The following is a 19,186-nucleotide window of genomic DNA, read 5'->3' on the forward strand; positions in this document are numbered from 1 at the left end:
AGAAGAAGACTGAAGTCAGTTAACTCGTTTGATTTTTTTTTATCAGTATAACCTTAAGTATCATATAATGATGAGATGGGCTAACAATTATTGACCATATGTTGCATGGAAACTTCCACATAACAATCATTTCATTTTTCTGATTATGAAGCCCAATCTTGATCCAACATAAGCTGAAACAGTATTAACACCCACACATATATGAATCACACAGTTTAAAAGTGTTTAATATTAATAAGTGTGTTTCAAAATGTAATCCCTTAATAAAGAATCAAAACATCAAATAAAAAGAAATTTGCCTTTTTGTATTTCCCAACAGCAAATTATTTTTCTTTACAGACCTGAGAAGGGTGAAACCCTGGAAGGGATACTAAAGGCAGGCATTTTGGCAAAGTGCTTAGTGATGTGTGCTGTGCTTAGTTGCTCACTCATCTCTGACTGTTTGCCACCCCATGGACTGTAGTTTGCTAGGCTCCTCTGTCCATGGGATTCTCCAGGCAAGAATACCGGAGTGGGTTGCCATTCCCTTCTCCAGAGGATCTTCCTGACCCAGGGATCAAACAAGAGTCTCTGCATTGCAGGCAGATTCTCTACTGTCTGAGTTATAAGGAAGTCCCCTGCAGGGAAAGCTATGTGTGTATGTATATATATATATATATATATACATACATATACGATGCCAGGGACAAAGGATTAAGGGTGGAGAAATAGACAAGACCATATATTAATAAAACCCTGAGTAGAACTGGTATGTGGTTTTGGGGATAGTAAGGCATTCAAAAACAGTCACAAATTCAGGAGAATCAGAAAGCTACCCAACGGGCAGGGCAAGATGTTGACCCAGGAATGAACTGAGTTGCCATTAATTTTCCTGTTTGGCTGATCCCAGGAGTAGGAGCATGGGAAACCAACTAGCTAAGTCTAGTCAGGACAAAGAATAAGTCTGCCAAGAGCAAGTATTTGCCTCGTGTTTCAAATAGCCAATATGAACACACACAGACACACAAGAACATTCACACCTGACATAGAAGAAAGGAAGGAAAGGAGGGAACGAGGGAGGAAGAAAAACAGAAAGGGAGGAAGAAATAAAGAAGAAAGAGTGGAAACCATGGTCCAGGAAAGGAAGAAAATAAACCGGCACCAGCTCTTTCTGCACAATCAGAGGAGCCACACTTAGCGCACAGTGAGTGTCACAGACTGTCCTGGGGAGGAGCTCCAGGTGGGGCAAGAGGACAGGATGCTGAGCTAGCTCCTGCAGGAGCTGAGGAACAGGGGCTCAGAGGTCCTCCCTGGAGAGACCCGCGCACACCACGCACTGGGCACCGCAGCCCTGGGATGACCCCAGGAGGTCACGGCCCCGCAGCCACTGTGAACCCAGGGGCACCCACAGGAGGCCTGAGAACCTGACTCCTCTCCTGAGACACGCACCTGCTCCTGCTCCTAAAACAGACTGAGGGGGCAGCCAGATGCTACCCAGGACTCAGCCAGTTTACTGGGCAGCCCGTGTGCCCCCTGGCCCACAGATGCCCCCTCATTGCCTCTGGATCCAGGTCACTCCCCCTGGGGCAAGGGCTGCCCATGCTGGGCAGAGTGGGAAGTGGGGTTGGGGGGTGTACAGAGCCAGCTCAGACCAGCAGGATGTCTGGATGGGGCAGGGTGGCCATCAGAGAGGGGCCGGAGGAACAGGGTCTGAGGCTCTGACGGTGTGCCAGGGCTGCACCACAGGCACGGCCACCAGCACCAGGGGCTGCTCCAGCATGCCTCCCTCCAGCTCTGCCACCCTCTGGGGCAAAGGTGCCAGAGTAGGGGAGAGGGGTGCACACTTACAAGGTGGAACCAAGTTAAGCCCAACAGTTAGGGCTTCTGCTTCAGCGCCTTGGGACATGCCTGGTCCAGTAGGGTGTGGACAGCCACAGAGCATAAGAAAAGCCTCTGCTCACACTTGGCTCTGGATCTAGCCTCCCTTTCCACTTCCCACCATACTGCCAGCTGCCAGTACCCTGGGGAAGGCATGACCTTGGCCCACTCTGCTCCAACTCTGTCCCAAAGCCTCCAAGCACACAGACTGCACAGGGACATGTCCATGCAAGAACACCCCTGCAAGACTGGTACAGGTAACTTCTTCACTAATTTCATACAGTTGGAGGAAGTTAAGCAAATTGAGAAGACAGAGAAATTTGTTTCAAGTTAAAGAATAAGAAAAAAAAAAAGTCCTGCAAAAATAGCTAATAAGACAGATAACTCACCAAAATAATGTACCATGTTTCAAAGAATTGGTAATAAGAATTCTAACTTCACAAGGGAAAAATAGATGAATACAATGAGAGTATTAAGAAGGATAACTAGAAAATATTAAAAACAATAACCAGTCAGAACTGAAGAATATGATAACTCAGAGGGAAAAACACACTAGGAAGAAATAATAGCAGGCTAGGTGATACAGAATTCAGAAGTAATCTGAAAGATACCACTATTGAAATCATGCAATAAAAACAGCAAAAAGAAAAGCAAATTTTAAAGAAGAGAATAGTTTAATGGGAGGGAGGCTCCAACGGAAGGGGACTTATGTATACATGGCTGATTGATTTTGTTGTACAGCAGAAACTAACACAACATTGTAAAGCAATTATCCTTTAATTAAAAAAAAGAGAACTGTTTAAAGGACAACTGGGACAACATCAGGTTTACTAATATCCACATTCTAGGAGTCCCAGAAGGAAGAGAGAGAGAAAGGGGCAGAAAAGACATTTGATGAAATTCTGACCCCAAATAACCAGAACCCAAAGAAGGGAAAAATTATCCAGATGCAGGAATCACAGAGAGTCTCAAACAACATAAAACCAAAGCTGCCCACACCAAGATGTAGCACAGTCAAAATGGCAGATGTTACAGATAGAGAATTCTCAAGGCAGCAAGAGAAAAACAACATGTCACAGACAAGGAAAAGCCCATTAGATTATTGGTTGATTTTCCTGCAGAAACTATGTAGGCAGAAGACTATTCCATGATCTTTCTGAAATACCAAAAGGAAAAAAATGCAAGATAACCTACAAGATTATCATTCAGAATTGAAGGAGACCTAAAAAAACTTCTCAAACAAGCAAAAACTAAAATAATTTATCAATAATAAAATAATCAGAAAAGAAATGTTAAAGGATCTTCTCTAAGTGGAAAAAAAGATGCCACCAAGAAGTAAGAGTTTATAGGAAAGGAAGAATATGACATCAAGAACACAAAATGTGTGAGAGGAGAGTAAAAAAAGCAAATCCTTTAAAATGTGTTTGAACTTAAATAGTTATCAAATTAAAATGAGGACATACAGCTTGAATTTAACATATATGGACCCCACAGGAATCACCAGTCAAAAATCTACAATCAATACACAAAAACGAGAGAGAAAGGAACACAAGCATACAACTAGAGAAAATCTTTAAACCACAAGTCACTGTTGTTCAGTTGCTCAGTCACGTCTGACCCTGTGACACCATGGACATGCCAGGCTTCCTTAACCTTCACCATCTCCTGGAGTTTGCTCAAACTCAAGTCCATTGAATCGGTGATGTCACCCTACCATCTCATTCTCTGTCGGCCCTTTCTCCTCCTGCCTTCACTCTTTCCCAGCATCGGGGTCTTTTCCAATGAGTTGGCTCTTCACATCAAGTGGCCAAAGTATTGGAGCTTCAGCTTCAGCATCAGGCCTTCCAAAGAATATTCAGGGTTGATTTCACTTAGGATTGACTGGTTTGATCTCCTTGAAGTCCAAGGGACTCTCAGGAGCCTTCTCCAGCACCACAGTTGGAAAGCATAAAGTCTTCAGTGCTCAGCCTTCTTTGTGGTCTAACTCTCACATCTGTACTTGACTACTGAAAAAACCATAGCTTTGACTATCTGGATGGACCTTTGCTGACAAAGTGTTGTCTCTGCTTTTTAATCCACTGTCTAGTTTTGTTATAGATTTTCTTCCAAGGAGCAAGCGTCTTTTGATTTTGTGGCTACAGTCATTGTCCACAGTGATTTTGGAGCCCAAGAAAAATCCAAGTGATTTTTGTCACTATTTTCATTTCCGCCCATTCATTTGCCATGAACTGATGGGATCAGATGCCATAAACTGTTTTTGAATGTTGAGTTTTAAGCCAGATTTTTCATTCTCCTCTTTTACCTTCATCAAGAGGCCAGGCAAAGAAGAATAAAAGAACAGCACAAAACTAGGGGAAAGAAAACAGAAAACAAGTAACAGAATGGCAATTAGTACAATCCTATTAATAATCACCTTAAAAGCCAATGGAATAAGCTATCTGGTCAAAAGATGGATTGGCTGATTGATTAAATAATAATAATAATAAGAAAACACAAATCTATCTATATGCTGCTTACAAGAGACTCACTGCAGAGCTATGTGTCTTTAGACACAGAGACTGTCAGCAAAGGGGTGAAAAAGACATTTCACAAAAATGAAAATGACGAGACAGTAGGGGGTGGCAATACTCATATCAGACAAAATAAACTCTAAAATACAGTCTATAACAAAGGGCACAGAAGAGCATTACAGAGTGTTGAAGGGGTCAGTACAGAAAGAGAATATAACATTGGTTAACATATACGCACCAGGATGTTGAGGAATATAACTGATGCTGTCACTCCATCAGCATGGCATTTCACCTCGAGTATGTCTATGATTAAGATCATTTTTATTTTTACCTCTACTCCTTTGCAGACCTCAGCCATGGGCAGTTTTCCATGCTTTGGAAAGGGACAGCAGTTATTGTTTTAATTAATTTCTGAAAACCAGGAGATCAGACTCTTTTTTACTTTATTTTCTGCAGGACATACAGTTTCTGTGGCAAATAAATGCTGAGGTACAGAAAATGCCATACCTTTTTATCGTTACATACATGTGACAGTAAATCTGGGGTTTGCTGGATGGTGAGGAATGAATGAGCTCTCTTCCACTCATATACCAGATCTGTTGTGTACATTGGACGTGTCATGCATCCACAAGGTCAGGGTTCTTCCCTGAAAGGGGGAACTAAAGATGTTTTAGAGATGAAGACCACAGTCTTTATTGAAAGCAACTTCAAGAGTTTGTGAACAAATAATAAGATAAATGACTTGAATATCTGTATATTAGAACAATAGTCCTTGATACCTGTTTCTGCTGTGAATGACAAAATTCATGTGAAACCTTCCAGGTACTGTCTAAGAGAGACTCTTTGTGGTCTGGAGAATAAGAAAAGGGTCTTCTGAAGTGGAGGTCTTTTCTCCCAGCATGGTCCCAAGCTGTCCTCCATTCACATACTCGTATAGGCCATTATGTTAAAACTTTTTCACTTGTTTCTCTTTTATATCAATAATTAGATGCTGAGATCTCAAAGCAGTAACTCTCTTTTTCCCTGGAGCTGAGCTGACCACCATTCAGGCAGCTGGACTTGAATGCACAAAGGACTTGCAACAGTGGGTATTTCTGTGGAGCTAAGTCCCTGACGATGGGGATATTCCCAAGTCTTGGTTCTGTATCTAGAATAGAGTATGTTCTTCAGCTACCCTTTCCATGAAAGAGCATGTTTGAAATGAAAAACTGTGCTTCCTTCCCACTCATCTGAATTTGTGGATGGAAGTCATGAACACTATAGTGAGAAGACTTTTCTAGTTACCAGATCAAGAACAATAGATGTACTTACTTCAGGACATGAAGACTGTGTTTTTACTGAAGATGGATTGGATGAACACTCAGCAGATATTGAAATGCATGTTACCTAAAAAGAGCTCCTTGAACGCTTGTTTGAGAATCTGAGCATTTCTTATACATTATTATCAACTCCTTCTATAAAAAGATTATGTTTATTGATGTAGCACTTTATTCCTATTGTGATCTGATCACACTTATCCTCTGATTGTTACTGGCCTTCAAGTTCCCTCAAACTCTGAGATCCGGTAGGTGTAAGAATATAAAGATGAAGAAGAACAGGTGGTGGTTCTGAGACACGGAGGGGAGGGGACAGAAGCAGGAACCGTAACCAAAGCCCAGGTGATCAAACACCAGGGCCATCATCACCTGGAGCTTACCATCATCTTGTCCCCACAGTTACTATGGTTTGGGATGCACTGTGTAGAAAACTGAAGACAAAGAGAAACAGAAGTTGGTATTGGAGGGTGTGGAGAGAACACACAAGAGTGCTTGGTGCTATATTTGTGGAAAAACGTGTTTCCTTTCCTGTGTGTTGGCTGCTCACACAGACAGCAACAGTTTCTACCATGTCCATGTCTGAGTGAGGGAGTGAAGTTGCTCAGTTGTGTCCCACTCTTTGCCACCCCATGGACTGTAGCATACCAGGCTCCTCCATCCATGGGATTTTCCAGGCAAGGGTACTGGAGTGGGTTGCCATCTCCTTCTCCAGAGGATCTTCCCAACCCAGGGATCGAACCCGGATCTCCCACATTGCAGGCATACGCTTTACCGTCTGAGCCACCAGGGAAGCCTTGTCTGCTGGTTGGGAAACACTAGGACTAGTTCAGAAGAAGGCAATGGCACCCCACTCCAGTACTCTTGCCTGAAAAATTCCATAGACGGAGGAGCCTGGTAGGCTGCAGTCCATGGGGTCGCTAAGAGTCGGGCACGACTGAGCGACTTCACTTTCAGTTTTCACTTTCATGCATTGGAGAAGGAAATGGCAACCCACTCCAGTGTTCTTGCTTGGAGAATCTCAGGAACGGCAGAGCCTGGTGGGCTGCCGTCTATGGGGTTGTACAGAGTCGGACACGACTGAAGCGACTTAGCAGCAGTAGCAACAGCAGGACTAGTTTAAGGTGTAAATCCAAATGCTCTTAGAAAATGATTTGAATTCAGTAGGGAAGAGAAATGGCGGTAGCCAAGACAAACTCAGAAAGAGTGAGGAAATAAAAACACTTTACATTTTGCATCACTAGGCAGGGATAATCAAAAGTTTAATTATGGACATATTAAGGATTAAATAGTAAAGATCACCAACAGACCTTGGTGAATCAAGCAATTTGAAATAAGGTTTTTAGGGTGTTTCCAGGAAGTTCCATGCTATTCAGCTTTATCGGAAATACAATTTGCAAAGAATTTTTTCCCCTTTCTGTGGATTGTCTTTTAGGTCTCTTGATAATTTCTTTGATACAAAAACATTCTGAATTTTGACAAAATTTATTTATCTATTTTTCTGCCTGTGCTTATTATGAAACATCAAATCTAGTATCCTGTGGCCTTCCCTCTAGTTTTTCTCCCAGGAGTTTCATATTAGTGTCGTGTATGCTTAGGTCTTTGATGCATTTTGGTGTGTATATGTGCGTGTGTGTGTGGTTTTGTGTGTGATATAACTTAATGGGTAACTTCTTTATTTTGAATATAGATATGAAGTTTATTCAGCACTGTTTGTTAAAAAGACTGACTTTTTTCCCATAAACGGTCTTTGCAACCTTGTCGATTATCATATATTATGTTTGTTTTTATTTCTGTATGAGTTCTATTTCATTAGTCTTTATATCTGTCTTTATGCCATTACCCACAGTTTTGGTTATAGTAGCTTTGTAGTTAATTATAAAAGCTCAAATTGTGAGAAACCAAATTCTGTTCTCTGTTTTTTCTTTACTTTCTTCTTTCCAAGATTAATTTCTTCCTTTTCAAAATTGTTTTGTCTATTCAGCCTCCTTTGTAATTCCAGATGCATTTTAGTGTTAGTTTTTCTACTTCCCATTCCCCCAAATAATGTTGGCATATATAAAGTTCAATCGAATGTATAGATAACTTTGATTAGTTTTCTCATCTTAATATTAACTCTTTCATTCATGAAACATAGTTGCTGTCTTTACTTCCTTCAAACAAATTTCGTATTACTAATCATTCTTTTTTCTTTCTTTTTTTTTTTTGCCTTCTTGGTTATTTCCAAATGCATTATTTTTTCACGTTTTTTTTCCAGTGGAATTGCTTCAAAGTTTTTCTTTTCAGATTGTTCATTCTTAGTGTATAGAAATGTAACTGACTTTTCTGTTTTGATATTGCATCCTACACCTCTGCTAAAATTATTTATTAGCTGTAACAGTTTTTTGTTTTATCTTTATGGTTTTCTACATACATGATCATGTCATCTCAGAACAGAGATAATTTTCCTACTTTTGAATGCATATTTTTTTTATTACTGTAGCTGAAACTGATGATTGCATGTTTACCATGAGTGGTAAAAATTGGTAAAACTTTTATATAATTGATCTTAACCAAAAATGCTTTCAGTCTTTTATCACTGAATCTAATGTTGTGGTTTTTCATGTATAGGCTTCATTATGTTGAGAAAGCATCTTTCTATTTCTGGTTTATTGAATTTTTTATTATAAAAGGATATTGAGTTGTATCACTGTCTTTTTTCCACATCACTTGTTATTATCATGCGATTTTCCCCCTTCTTTTTGTTAATATGGTGTATTGCTTTTACTAAAATAAGTATGTACACAGTTGTTGCCCAGGTAAGAGTCTCATTTGGTCATAATGTATAATTTTTAGTATGCTCCTGAATTCAATTTTTGAGTATTTTATTGAGAATTTTTATAGCAATCATCATCTGAAACATGTTTGTAATTGATTTTTCTGTAGTATCTTTGTCTGCGATTGGTCTCTGGCTAATGCTGGCCTGATAGAATGTGTTGGAAAGTATTTCTTCCTCTTCAATAATTTTTGGAGAATTTAAGAATGATTGCTGTTAATTCTGCTATAAATGCTCAGCAGAATTTACTAGTGTGATCATCTGTCCCTGGGCTTCTCTTTCTTAAGAGTCTCCTAATTACTGATTCAATCTGCTTGAATAAGTAGGAGTAAGTCTACTCAGGCTTTCTGTTCCTTCAGGATTTTGTCTTCATAGACTGTGTGTCTCTAGAAATTTTCCATTTCAACTAGATTATTCAGTGTGTTGGCATACTGTTGTTCATAGCATCTCTTTCTATTTCCTCATTGGTCTTCCGTCTAGTTGTTTTATTGGTTATTGAAAGTAGATATTAATGTCTCCAACTAGTGCTATAGTGCTGTCTATTTTCCCCTTCAATTCTATCTATCTTGGCTTCATATATTTTGGAACTCTGATGTTTGGCCCATCTATGTTTGTGATTTCTCTATATTCTTGGTGGATTGACCATTTATCAGTATAGAATATCCTTCTTTGTCTTGTCTTCCCTGGTGGCTCAGTGGTTAAAGTGTCTGCCTCCAATGCAGGAGACCCAGGTTCAATCCCTGGGTGGGGAATATCCCCTGGAGAAGGAAATGGTAACCCACTCCAGTATTCTTTCCTGGAGAATCCCATGGATGGAGAAGCCTGATAGGCTACAGTCCATGGGGACGCAAAGAGTCGGACACGACTGAGCAACTTCACTTCATTTTCTTTGTCTTGTCACAAATTTTATTTTAAAACCTTTAAATGTTGTCTGTTATACACAGAAGAATTATACAAAGAAAGATCTTCATGGCCCAGATAATCATGATGGTATCCTCCCTCACCTAGAACCAGACAACCTGGAATAAGAAGTCAAGTAGGCCTTAGGAAGCATCACTATGAACAAAGCTAGTGGAGGTGATGGAATTCCACTTGAGGTATTTCAAATCTGAAAAGATAATGTTGTTAAAGTGCTTCACTCAATACTCCAGCAAATTTGGAAAACTCAGCAGTGGCCACAGGACTGGAAAAGGTCAGTTTTCATTCCAATCTCAAAGAAGGGCAATGCCAAAGAATGTTCAAATTACCACACAAGTGCACTCATCTCATATGCTAGCAAAGTAATGCTCAGAATTCTCCAAGCCAAGCTTCAATAGTATGTGAAACGTGAACTTCCAGATCTTCAAGCTGGATTTAGAAAAGGCAGAGGAACCAGAGATCAAATTGCCAACATACAATTTGCTCATCAAAAAAGCAGGAGAATTCCAGAGAAACATCTACTTCTGCTTTATTGATAACGCCAAAGCCTTTGAGTGTGAAGATAATAACAAACTGTGGAAACTTCTTCAAGAGATAGGAATACAAGACCACCTTAGGTGCCACCTGAAAAATCTGTATACAGGTCAAGAAACGACAGTTAGGACTGGACCTGGAACAATGGACTGGTTCCAAATTGGGAAAAGAGTATGTCAAGGCTGTATATTGTCACCCTGCTTATTTGACTTATATGCAGAGTATATCATGCAAAATGCCAGGCTGGATGAAACACAAGCTGGAAACAAGACTACCAGGAGAAATATCAATAATCTCAGATACGCAGATGATACCACCCTTATGGCAGAAAGTGAAGAAGACCTAAAGAGCCTCTTGATGAAAGTGAAAGAGGACAGTGAAAAAGCTGGCTTAAAACTTAACATTCAAAAAGCTAAGATCATGGCATCCGGTCCCATCACTTCACGGCAAATAGATAAGGAAAGAATGGAAACAGTGAGAGACTTTATTTTCTCGGGCTCCCAAACCACTGCAGATGGTGACTGCAGCCATGAAATTAAGACACTTACTCCTTAGAAGAAAAGCTATCGTCAACCTAAGTAGCATATTAAAAAGTAGAGACATTACTTTGTCAACAAAGGTCCATCTAATCAAAGCTCTGATTTTTCCAATAATCATGTATAGATGTGAGAGTTGGAATATAAAGAAAGCTGAGGGCCAAAGAATTGATGCTTTTGAGCTGTGATGCTGGAGAAGAGTCTTGAGAGTCCCTTGGACTGCAAGGAGATACAACCAGACCATCCTAAACAGTCCTTATTCACTGGAAGGACTGATGCTGAAGCTGAAACTTCAATACTTTGGCCACCTGATGCGAAGAACTGACTCACTGGAAAAGACCCTGATGCTGGGAAAGATTAAAGGCAGGTGGAGAAGGGGACTACAGAAGAAGAGATCATCATTGGATGGCATCATCGACTCACTGGACTTGAGTTTAAGAAAGCTCTGGGAGTTGGTAGTGGACAGGGAAGCCTGGCATGCTGCAGTTCATGGGGCTGCAAAGAGTCAGACACGACTGAGCAACTGAACTAAACTGAGTGTGGTCACACCAGCTCTCTTTCAGTTACTGTTTACATAGAATGTCTTTTGTCACTTTTTTCTTTCAAAGAATTTGTGTCCTTAGATTTACAGTGAATCACTTATAATGACATAAATTTGATATATTTTTAAAAAATCTATTCTGACAATATATACTATTTGAACTTGGAGTTTATTTACATTAAACATAATAACTGATAGGAAAATACTTTTGCCTTTTTATATTTTTTGGTGTGACTTAGTTCCTTATTTCCTCCATTACCACTTTCCTTAATGTTCAGATGATTTTTCATAGTGACATCTTTGATTCTCATCTCTTTTATATTTATGTTCCATATACTCTATTTTATTTTCTTTGTTGTTATCATAGGAATCACATATAACATTAAGTTATAATAATATCTTTTGAAAAGAACAGAGAAACACAGTGAGAACGTCAACAAAGAGCTAGAAAATATTAAAAAAAAAGACTCAATGAGAGCTGAATAACACAATAGATGAAATAAAAAGTACATTAGAAGGAGTTAACAACAGGTTAGCCAATACAGAATAATGCATAAGCAAGCTAGAAGACAGAATAATGGAAATCACTCAATCAGAACAGTAAAAAGAAAAATCAGTTTTTCATAAGCGTGGTCTCCCGGGACAACATCAACTCTAGTAACATTCACAGAGTAGTAGCCCCAGGAGGCGAGTGAGAGAAAGGCACAGAAAAATGCATTTGATGAAATTATGACAGAGAATTTCCCAAACCTAAAGAAAGGAAAAGACATTCAGGTGCCAGAAGTACAGAGAGTCCCAAACAAATGAAACCAAGGAGACCCACACCAAGACTTAAAACTGTCAAATATTAAAGAGAAAATTTCAAAGGGAGCAAGAGAAAAACAGAGTCTCATATAAAGGAATCCCACAAGGCTCTCAATTGATTTGCAGCTGAAATATTATAGGCCAGAATGGAGTTACATAATATATTTAAAATACTGAAAGGATAAAAATATCTACAACCAAGGACCTTCTACCCAGTAATACTGTCATGCAGAACTGAAGAAGAGATAAATAGTTTCCTAGAGAAGCACAGCTGAGATCCTCACTAAACTGATCCTACAGTAAATGGTAAGTGTCGGTCTCTCAGTCATGCCCGACTCTTCGCAACCCACCCCATGGACTGTAGCCCGCTAGGCTCCTCTGCCCATGGGATTTCCCAGGCAAGAATACTGGAGTGGGTTGCCATTTGCTTTTCCAGGGGATTTTCCCAACTCAGGTATCAAACCTGGGCCTCCTTCATTGCAGGCAGATTCTTTACCATCTGAGCCACCATGGAAGCCTGTTTTTTTCTTTGAAAATAAAAGGCTATTTCTTATAGAAAATAAGGAAATACAGAAAAGGAAAAAAACCCATAGCAAAAGCAAATGTATAGCAAAGGAAGTGCATGTACCACTGAAATAAACTAGTAAAAACTATAGTAAACAGTTAAGAGATAGACTTGAAGATATAAAGCATGACATCCAAAACACAAAACACTTGGAAGTGATGTAGATCTTTCAGTGTGTGTGTGTTAGTCGCTCAGTCGTGGCCGACTCTTTGCGACCCCATGGACTGCAGCCCACCAGGCTTCTCCGTCCATGACATTTTCCAGACAAGGATACTGGAGTGGGTTGCCATTTCCTTCTCCAGGGGATCTTCCTGATCCAGGGATCAAACCCAGGTCTCCTGCACTGCAGGCAGATTTTTTACCAACTGAGCTACAAGGGAAACGCAGATCTTTCAGAGTGTGCATGAACTTAAATGACATCTGTTTTAAATAGATAGATACAGTTATAAAGGACAGTGTTTTCAACTATCAGTGGTGGGAAAGCTAGATATCCACATGTAAAAAGAAGTTGAGAGTTGACCTTATAGAAAAAACAACTCCAAATGCTTCTGAGATCTAGACACACAAAATATAAATATGAAACTCGCAGAAGAAAACCTCTGGAAAAAGTTTCTCATCATTGGATATGCTCACAATTTGGGGGATTTGACACCAAAAGTACAGGCAGTAAAAGAAAAAATTATTATTAGTCTTTATCCAAATTCAAAACTATTTTGCACTGAAACAAATTACCAGAGAGGGGAAAGACAAACCATGGGATGGAAAAAAAAATCTTTCAAATCATATTTGTGATAAAGCTGCCAACACTTTACCACACATTGTCTTTGCTCAACTGACAGACATTGCATGGTATCCCTTAGTCATTTTTGTTGCCTATTTCCATAATATTATTCTTGGTTATACCTTCCTGTTGATACAACATTGGGATTTTTTATATTTAATCACTTTACTTGAGTTTATCTTGAATACCACCTCTTCTCTCCTAAACTCAGAATGTTTTCTATAGTGTTTGGATTTATGCCTTGAAATAATCCTTGAACTAATCTTTGGCCATCTAGGGTTTGGAGTTGGATCTTGCAGATCTCCTGCGGGTCCCCCTGGGTTCACAGCAGCTATGGGGCTGTGACCTCATGGGGTTGTCCCAGGGCTGCGGTGCTCAGTGCATGGTGTCCACGGGTCTCTCCAGGGAGGACCTCCGAGCCCCTGTCCCCGCTCCTCGTCTGGGGCCCTCCCAGAGACTCAGTCCTGATCCCTTCTCTTCCCTTCCCACCCAGCTCCGTGTGGACAGTTCTTTACAGCCTTGGTGTGGACAAGGCTTCCTGCTAGTGTCGTGTGTTTTCAGGAGATGGGACCCTGATGTGCTTCTGGGGGAGCTGAGCTCAGCATCCTCTTGCCCATCTGGAGCTCCTCCCAGGACAGTGTGTGACACTCACTGTTCACTAAGTGTGGCTCCGGTGACTGTTCAGGAAGAGTCGGTGCCGACTTATTTTCTTCCTTTCCTGGACCATGGTTTCCTTTTTCTTTTTTTCTTTCTTTCTCCTTCCTTCCTTCTTTTCTTTCTGTCATGTGTGTGTGTGTGTGTGCGTTCCTGTGTAAGTGTGTGTGTGTATGTATTCCTGGGTGTGTATGCATTCATCGGGTACTTGAAACAACAGGCAACTACTCACTCTTGGTTGATTTCCTCCACATCATGACTGGCCTTCACTAGTTAATTTGGCATGCTCCTTGTCCTGGGATCAGTCCAAAAGAAAGCTAAGGGCTGCTCAGTTTATTTCTGCATCAACATCTTGCCTGGTACATGGGTGACTGTTTTATTCCCATGAATATATGGCTGTTTTTGATTGCCCTATGTCCCCCAAATCCACATGCCAGTTCTACTCAGGGTTTTACATAGTCTAGTCTAGGTCTCCACCCTTAATCCTTTGTCCCTGGTCCCACATATGTATAGTCCCCCTGCAGCTATAATGAGACACTCCAGCTGCTCTTCAGTTTAAGTTTGTTTAGGAAAAGCAGACATTCATCTTCAGGCTGTCCCCAAGTAGGTTGGAACATTGCATTAAGGTTTTCTGTGATCACTCTGGTTTGAGGGAGCTGAGCCACCGCTCTTTGCAGATCAAGACTGCACTGCCCCAGGCAGGAGAAGGGTAAGGAGAGTAAAAACACCACAAAATGTCCTTGCATCCTGTTCTGGATTTTTCATGATTGTGTGTTCACTTTGTTGCCATAGATTTTGTTTGACTGTTTTCTAGAGCTCATATGACATTTTTCATCTGGGTTCTGATTGTTCTCTCATGTTTCTAAGGGAGAATTCAATACATCCTAGCCCACCATTTTGCTCACGTAACTCTGTTAAATTTTATTTGGTTTCACAACCTTTCACTATATCAGTGCCTCACAATTTCCCTTACTTATCCCAAAGTTGTTACAATTTAACTTGCTTACAAGTTTTTCTTTCACCGATAAGGCTGAGCAAAATAGCAAAGTATGTAATATATGTATAATTTACATTATGATAGCTTTCTAAAAGTTATATAACTAAGTTCAAGGTATAAACCCTCTAAGAGTCAGTTTTCACACTGCATATGGTAACCAAAAACCAGCCAGAATGTGTGGCTTTGGTGTCCTTTTCAGGATTTCACCACCATCAGGTCTGTAAAGCAAAATAATTTTGCTGGTGGTAAAAATTAAAGGCAACTTTATTTTCATTTGAAGTTTTCATTCTTTATGAAGGGGTATGAGTCTGAGTGAACTCCGGGAGTTAGTGATGGATAGGGAGGCCTGGCGTGCTGCGATTCATGGGGTTGCAAAGAGCTGGACACGACTGAGCAACCAAACTGAAGATTTTTTTTAAATGCTTATTAATCACTCCTTTAAACTGTGTGATTCTCTGTATGAATGTATTTGTACTGTAAGATTCAGCTTCATAATTAGAAAAATGAAAAAAGATAACTATGTGGAAGTTTCTAGTCTAACATACAGTTAATACTTGTTCAGCCAACCTCATCAAAATGTATCTTAAGATGATACTGATTAAAAAAACCAAGCAAGTTAACTGGCTTTAATTCTCTCTGACTCCATGGGAAATAATTTAATCAGGCTCCTCCTACAATGCATCTGCTAACATTGGACAGTGCAGCTGGGGCTTTACCTTCCTATTATATATAACCTGTGAAGGCAGAAGAAAAAAAGTCAGTCTGCTTACTCAGAGGAGCAACAGGCAATGGAAACCCAATGCCAGAGGGTGAAGCTTAATGATGGCCACTTCATCCCTATCCTGGGATTTGGAACCTATGCACCTGAGGAGGTAAGAGTAGTAGTTTGGGGTTGAGATATAAATAGTAGTGGATATAATATGAGAGGAAGGGGACTTAGGTTGTCAAGCACTGAGTTCCTGTGTGACTCTGGGAGGATCACATGGTTCCACTAACCAGGCTAGAACTGTGCCCTGTAAAAGGGGAGAGAGCATCCAGTCTCCACTCTGCATCAGGGTCTGAGGCTGTGCTTACCTGCAGATTACTCTGGGTTCCTCTGCAATTTCCATCTCTTTCCCAGCTTGGCAGAAGAGGTGAGACTCAGCTGTCAAGAACGTTGACTATCAGCTGCTTTGCTTTGAGGGACATTGTAATGGAGGGGTTTCTCAGTATGTTTCATTAATTCCAGAACCCTTTCCTTCTTCCAAAAACACATGACCCAGAGAAGTATTTGAGGTAGAGACCAAGGATCTACCTCCCTGAAAAAGGGAAGATTCTAAATCACATTAAAACAAATGGAATATTGTAAAGTAATTAGCCTCCAATTAAAATAAGTAAATTTAAATTAAAAAAAAAAACAAATGGAATATTATTCAGCCTTTATTAAAGAAGTTAGCCTTTTGCCATTTGCAACAACAGGGAGGAACCTGGAGAATATTAAACTAAGTGAAATAAGCCAGAAGTAGGAAGACAAATACTGCCTGATCTCTTTGTTGGTGGAATCTAAAACAGTGAAACTCAGAAGCAGAGTGTAGAGGAATGGTGACCAGAAACTGAGTACATGCTGGGGAAAATGGCCAGATAATGGTCAAGGATACAGACTTTCAGTTATAAGATAAGCTGTGAGATGTAATGTAGAGCATGGTAACTATAGTTTAAAAAATGGACTGTATTCATGAGATTTGCTACTACTACTACTACTAAGTTGCTTCAGTTGTGTCCGACTCTGTGCGACCCCATAGAGGGCAGCCCACCAGGCTCCCCCGTTCCTGGGATTCTCCAGGCAAGAACACTGGAGTGGGTTGCCATTTCCTTCTCCAATGCATGAAAGTGAAAAGTGAAAGGGAAGTCGATTTGCTAAGAGACTGGATATTAAGGATTCTCCCCACAGCCAAAAGTTATCCACGTGAGGCGACAGATCTGTTATCAGCTTGATTGTGTCAATCATTAACAATGGATGCTTATATGAAAACATCAGTTTGTACCACTTGAATAGATGCAGATTTTATTTGATGTATTCTATGTGGCTTCACTGGTAGACAGAGGTCCCAGAAGCTTTCACCTGGTTTCTTGATGCTTTTCAGCTCAGTTCAGTTGCTCAGTCATGTCCAACTCTTTGTGAACCCATGGACTGCAGCACACCTGGCTTCCCTGTCCAACACCAACTCCTGGAGCTTACTCAAACTCATGTCCATCAAGCCAGTGATCCCATCCAACTTTCTTATCCCCTGTTGTCCCCTTCTCCTTCTACCTTCAATCTTTCCCACCATCAGGGTCTTTTCCAATGAGTCTATTCTTCACATCAGATGGCCAAAGTATTGGAGTTTGAGCTTCAACATCAGTCCTTCCAATGAATATTCAGGACTGATTTTCTTTAGGATGGGCTGGTTTGATCTCCTTGCTGTCCGAGAGACTCAGGACTCTTCTCCAACATCACAGTTCAAAAGCATCAATTCTTCTGCACTCAGCTTTCTTTATAGTCCAACTCTCACATTCATACATGACTACTGGAAAAACCAGGGCTTTGATTAGACAGAACTTTGCTGGCAAAGTAATGTCTCTGCTTTTTAATATGCTATGTACATTGGTCATAGCTTTTCTTCCAAGAAGCAAGCTTTTTTTTAAAAAAAAAGTTTCATGGCTGCAGTCACCATCTGTAGCGATTTTGGAGCCCAAGAAAATAAAATCTCTGACTGTTTCCATTGTTTCTCCATCTATTTGCCATGCAGTGATGGGATCGGATGCCATGATCTTAACTTTTTGAATGTTGAGTTTTAAGCCAGCTTTTTCACTCTTCTCTTTCACTTTCATCAAGAGGTTCTTTAGTTCCTCTTCATTTTCTGCCCTAAGGGTGGTGTCATCTGCATATCTGAGGTTATTGATATTTCTCCCCAGCAATCTTGATTCCACCTTGTGCTTCATGCAGGCCAGCATTTTGTATGATATACTTTGCATATGTTACATAAGCAGGGTGACAACATACAGCCTTAACATACTCCTTTCTTGATGCTTTTACCAGCTACTTTATACCTTTGTGGATTTTGCTTCAAGCATCTCACAGTATAAATTGTATCCATGACTATAACTTTATGCTAAGTCTTACAATTTTTTCCAGAAAATCACTGAATCTGGAATTTTTCTTGGGGTCATTGGATACCTGTGATCAACCACTGATTGCCTGGGATTGAAGGGTTCCTGGTCGTCCATTTAATCACTGACCAGGAAAGTTCAGGAAAACTGTCATGGGTTCATCACCACACATGCTGAATGAACCAAAAGCACAAAGAAAAGTTGATTATTGGAAAGATCAAACTTGTGGCTCAGCAACTTGTTAATCATGGGGATGTTCAATTCCTACCTTTGTTGCCTATATAGGTTCCTAAGAGTGAAGCTCTGGAGGTCACCAAATTCGCTATAGAGGTTGGGTTCCGCCACATTGACTGTGCTCATGCTTACAGAAATGAAGAGCAGGTTGGCCACGCCATTCGAAGCAAGATTGCTGATGGCACTGTGAAGAGAGAAGACATATTCTACACTTCAAAGGTGATTTGTGTGTTGTGTGTGTGCACATGTGCACAACTAGTTGTATGCAGGTGACAATTATGTAATAGGATCAGTAATTAGGTGAATGTTGTTTACTGATACAGCTTTATTTCCACACATATTTATATGTTAAATGTAGTTTCCTCCTCCCCTGCCCCAAAATAGAAAGTGATACCAACTTTTTCTTCACTGCTCTGTTCAAATTTTAAAGTCACTTTCCTTCTCGGAGCCTAGACCAGAGGAGTGTGGATTTAGTATGGTCTAAGGATTCATACAGAAGTGTGAATAGATTATAGGTTTCCTTATCATCTGGGTGGGTTTCTCAAATTTCTTCACATTCTGAATTTCAGTTCTCAACTCTAAGAGTAAGAGAGAACATTAGGAGAGGCATTTTGTATATTCCACAAGATCTAGCCAAAGTGCCTTGAATTATGTTCTGCTCATGTTAATATGTTCAAAATACTTTTTTTCTACAGTTATGTAAACAAAATGCTAATTAATTCTGAGAGGACTGATTGATTGAATTAGACTAAGTTTGTGCTTTTACGCTCTATTAAACACGATTCAGATGATAGGCACGGTAATTATTTTATAATGTCATTTATCTCGATTAATTTTATTCTATTATGAATGATGTACTGATAATAAATTCAGTCAAATAATAAAGTTTGCATGGGTGGGTTAGATAAAACAATGGAACTCAAGAAAAAAAGGAGCATTTTTCCCAGTGGTCATCCATTTCTAAGCAATAAAAATGTTTTATCATTAAATGAAACAAG

General features: G+C 40.1%; 1 protein-coding gene and 1 non-coding gene across 3 annotated transcripts in view; both read left to right on the plus strand.

The window, feature by feature from the left end:
• LOC105614315 (dihydrodiol dehydrogenase 3-like) overlaps positions 1-19,186 on the plus strand; it is a 117,465-nt gene that overhangs the window by 84,094 nt on the left and 14,185 nt on the right. Inside the window, exons 1-2 of one of the 2 annotated variants that reach the window (XM_015099698.4) lie at positions 15,605-15,697; positions 18,240-18,407. The exons of the other annotated variant lie outside the window; for it this stretch is intronic. Coding sequence (XP_014955184.1) covers positions 15,614-15,697; positions 18,240-18,407 — 252 coding nt within the window. The 5' untranslated portion in view covers positions 15,605-15,613. Of the gene's footprint in view, positions 1-15,604; positions 15,698-18,239; positions 18,408-19,186 lie in introns of those variants that run through there. 2 annotated transcript variants of the gene reach the window in all.
• TRNAW-CCA (transfer RNA tryptophan (anticodon CCA)) lies at positions 9,176-9,247 on the plus strand. Its single transcript has one exon. It is a non-coding gene; the product is annotated as a tRNA-Trp (tRNA).

Source organism: Ovis aries, chromosome 13 (assembly GCF_016772045.2).
Source record: "Ovis aries strain OAR_USU_Benz2616 breed Rambouillet chromosome 13, ARS-UI_Ramb_v3.0, whole genome shotgun sequence".
NCBI lineage: Eukaryota > Metazoa > Chordata > Mammalia > Artiodactyla > Bovidae > Ovis > Ovis aries.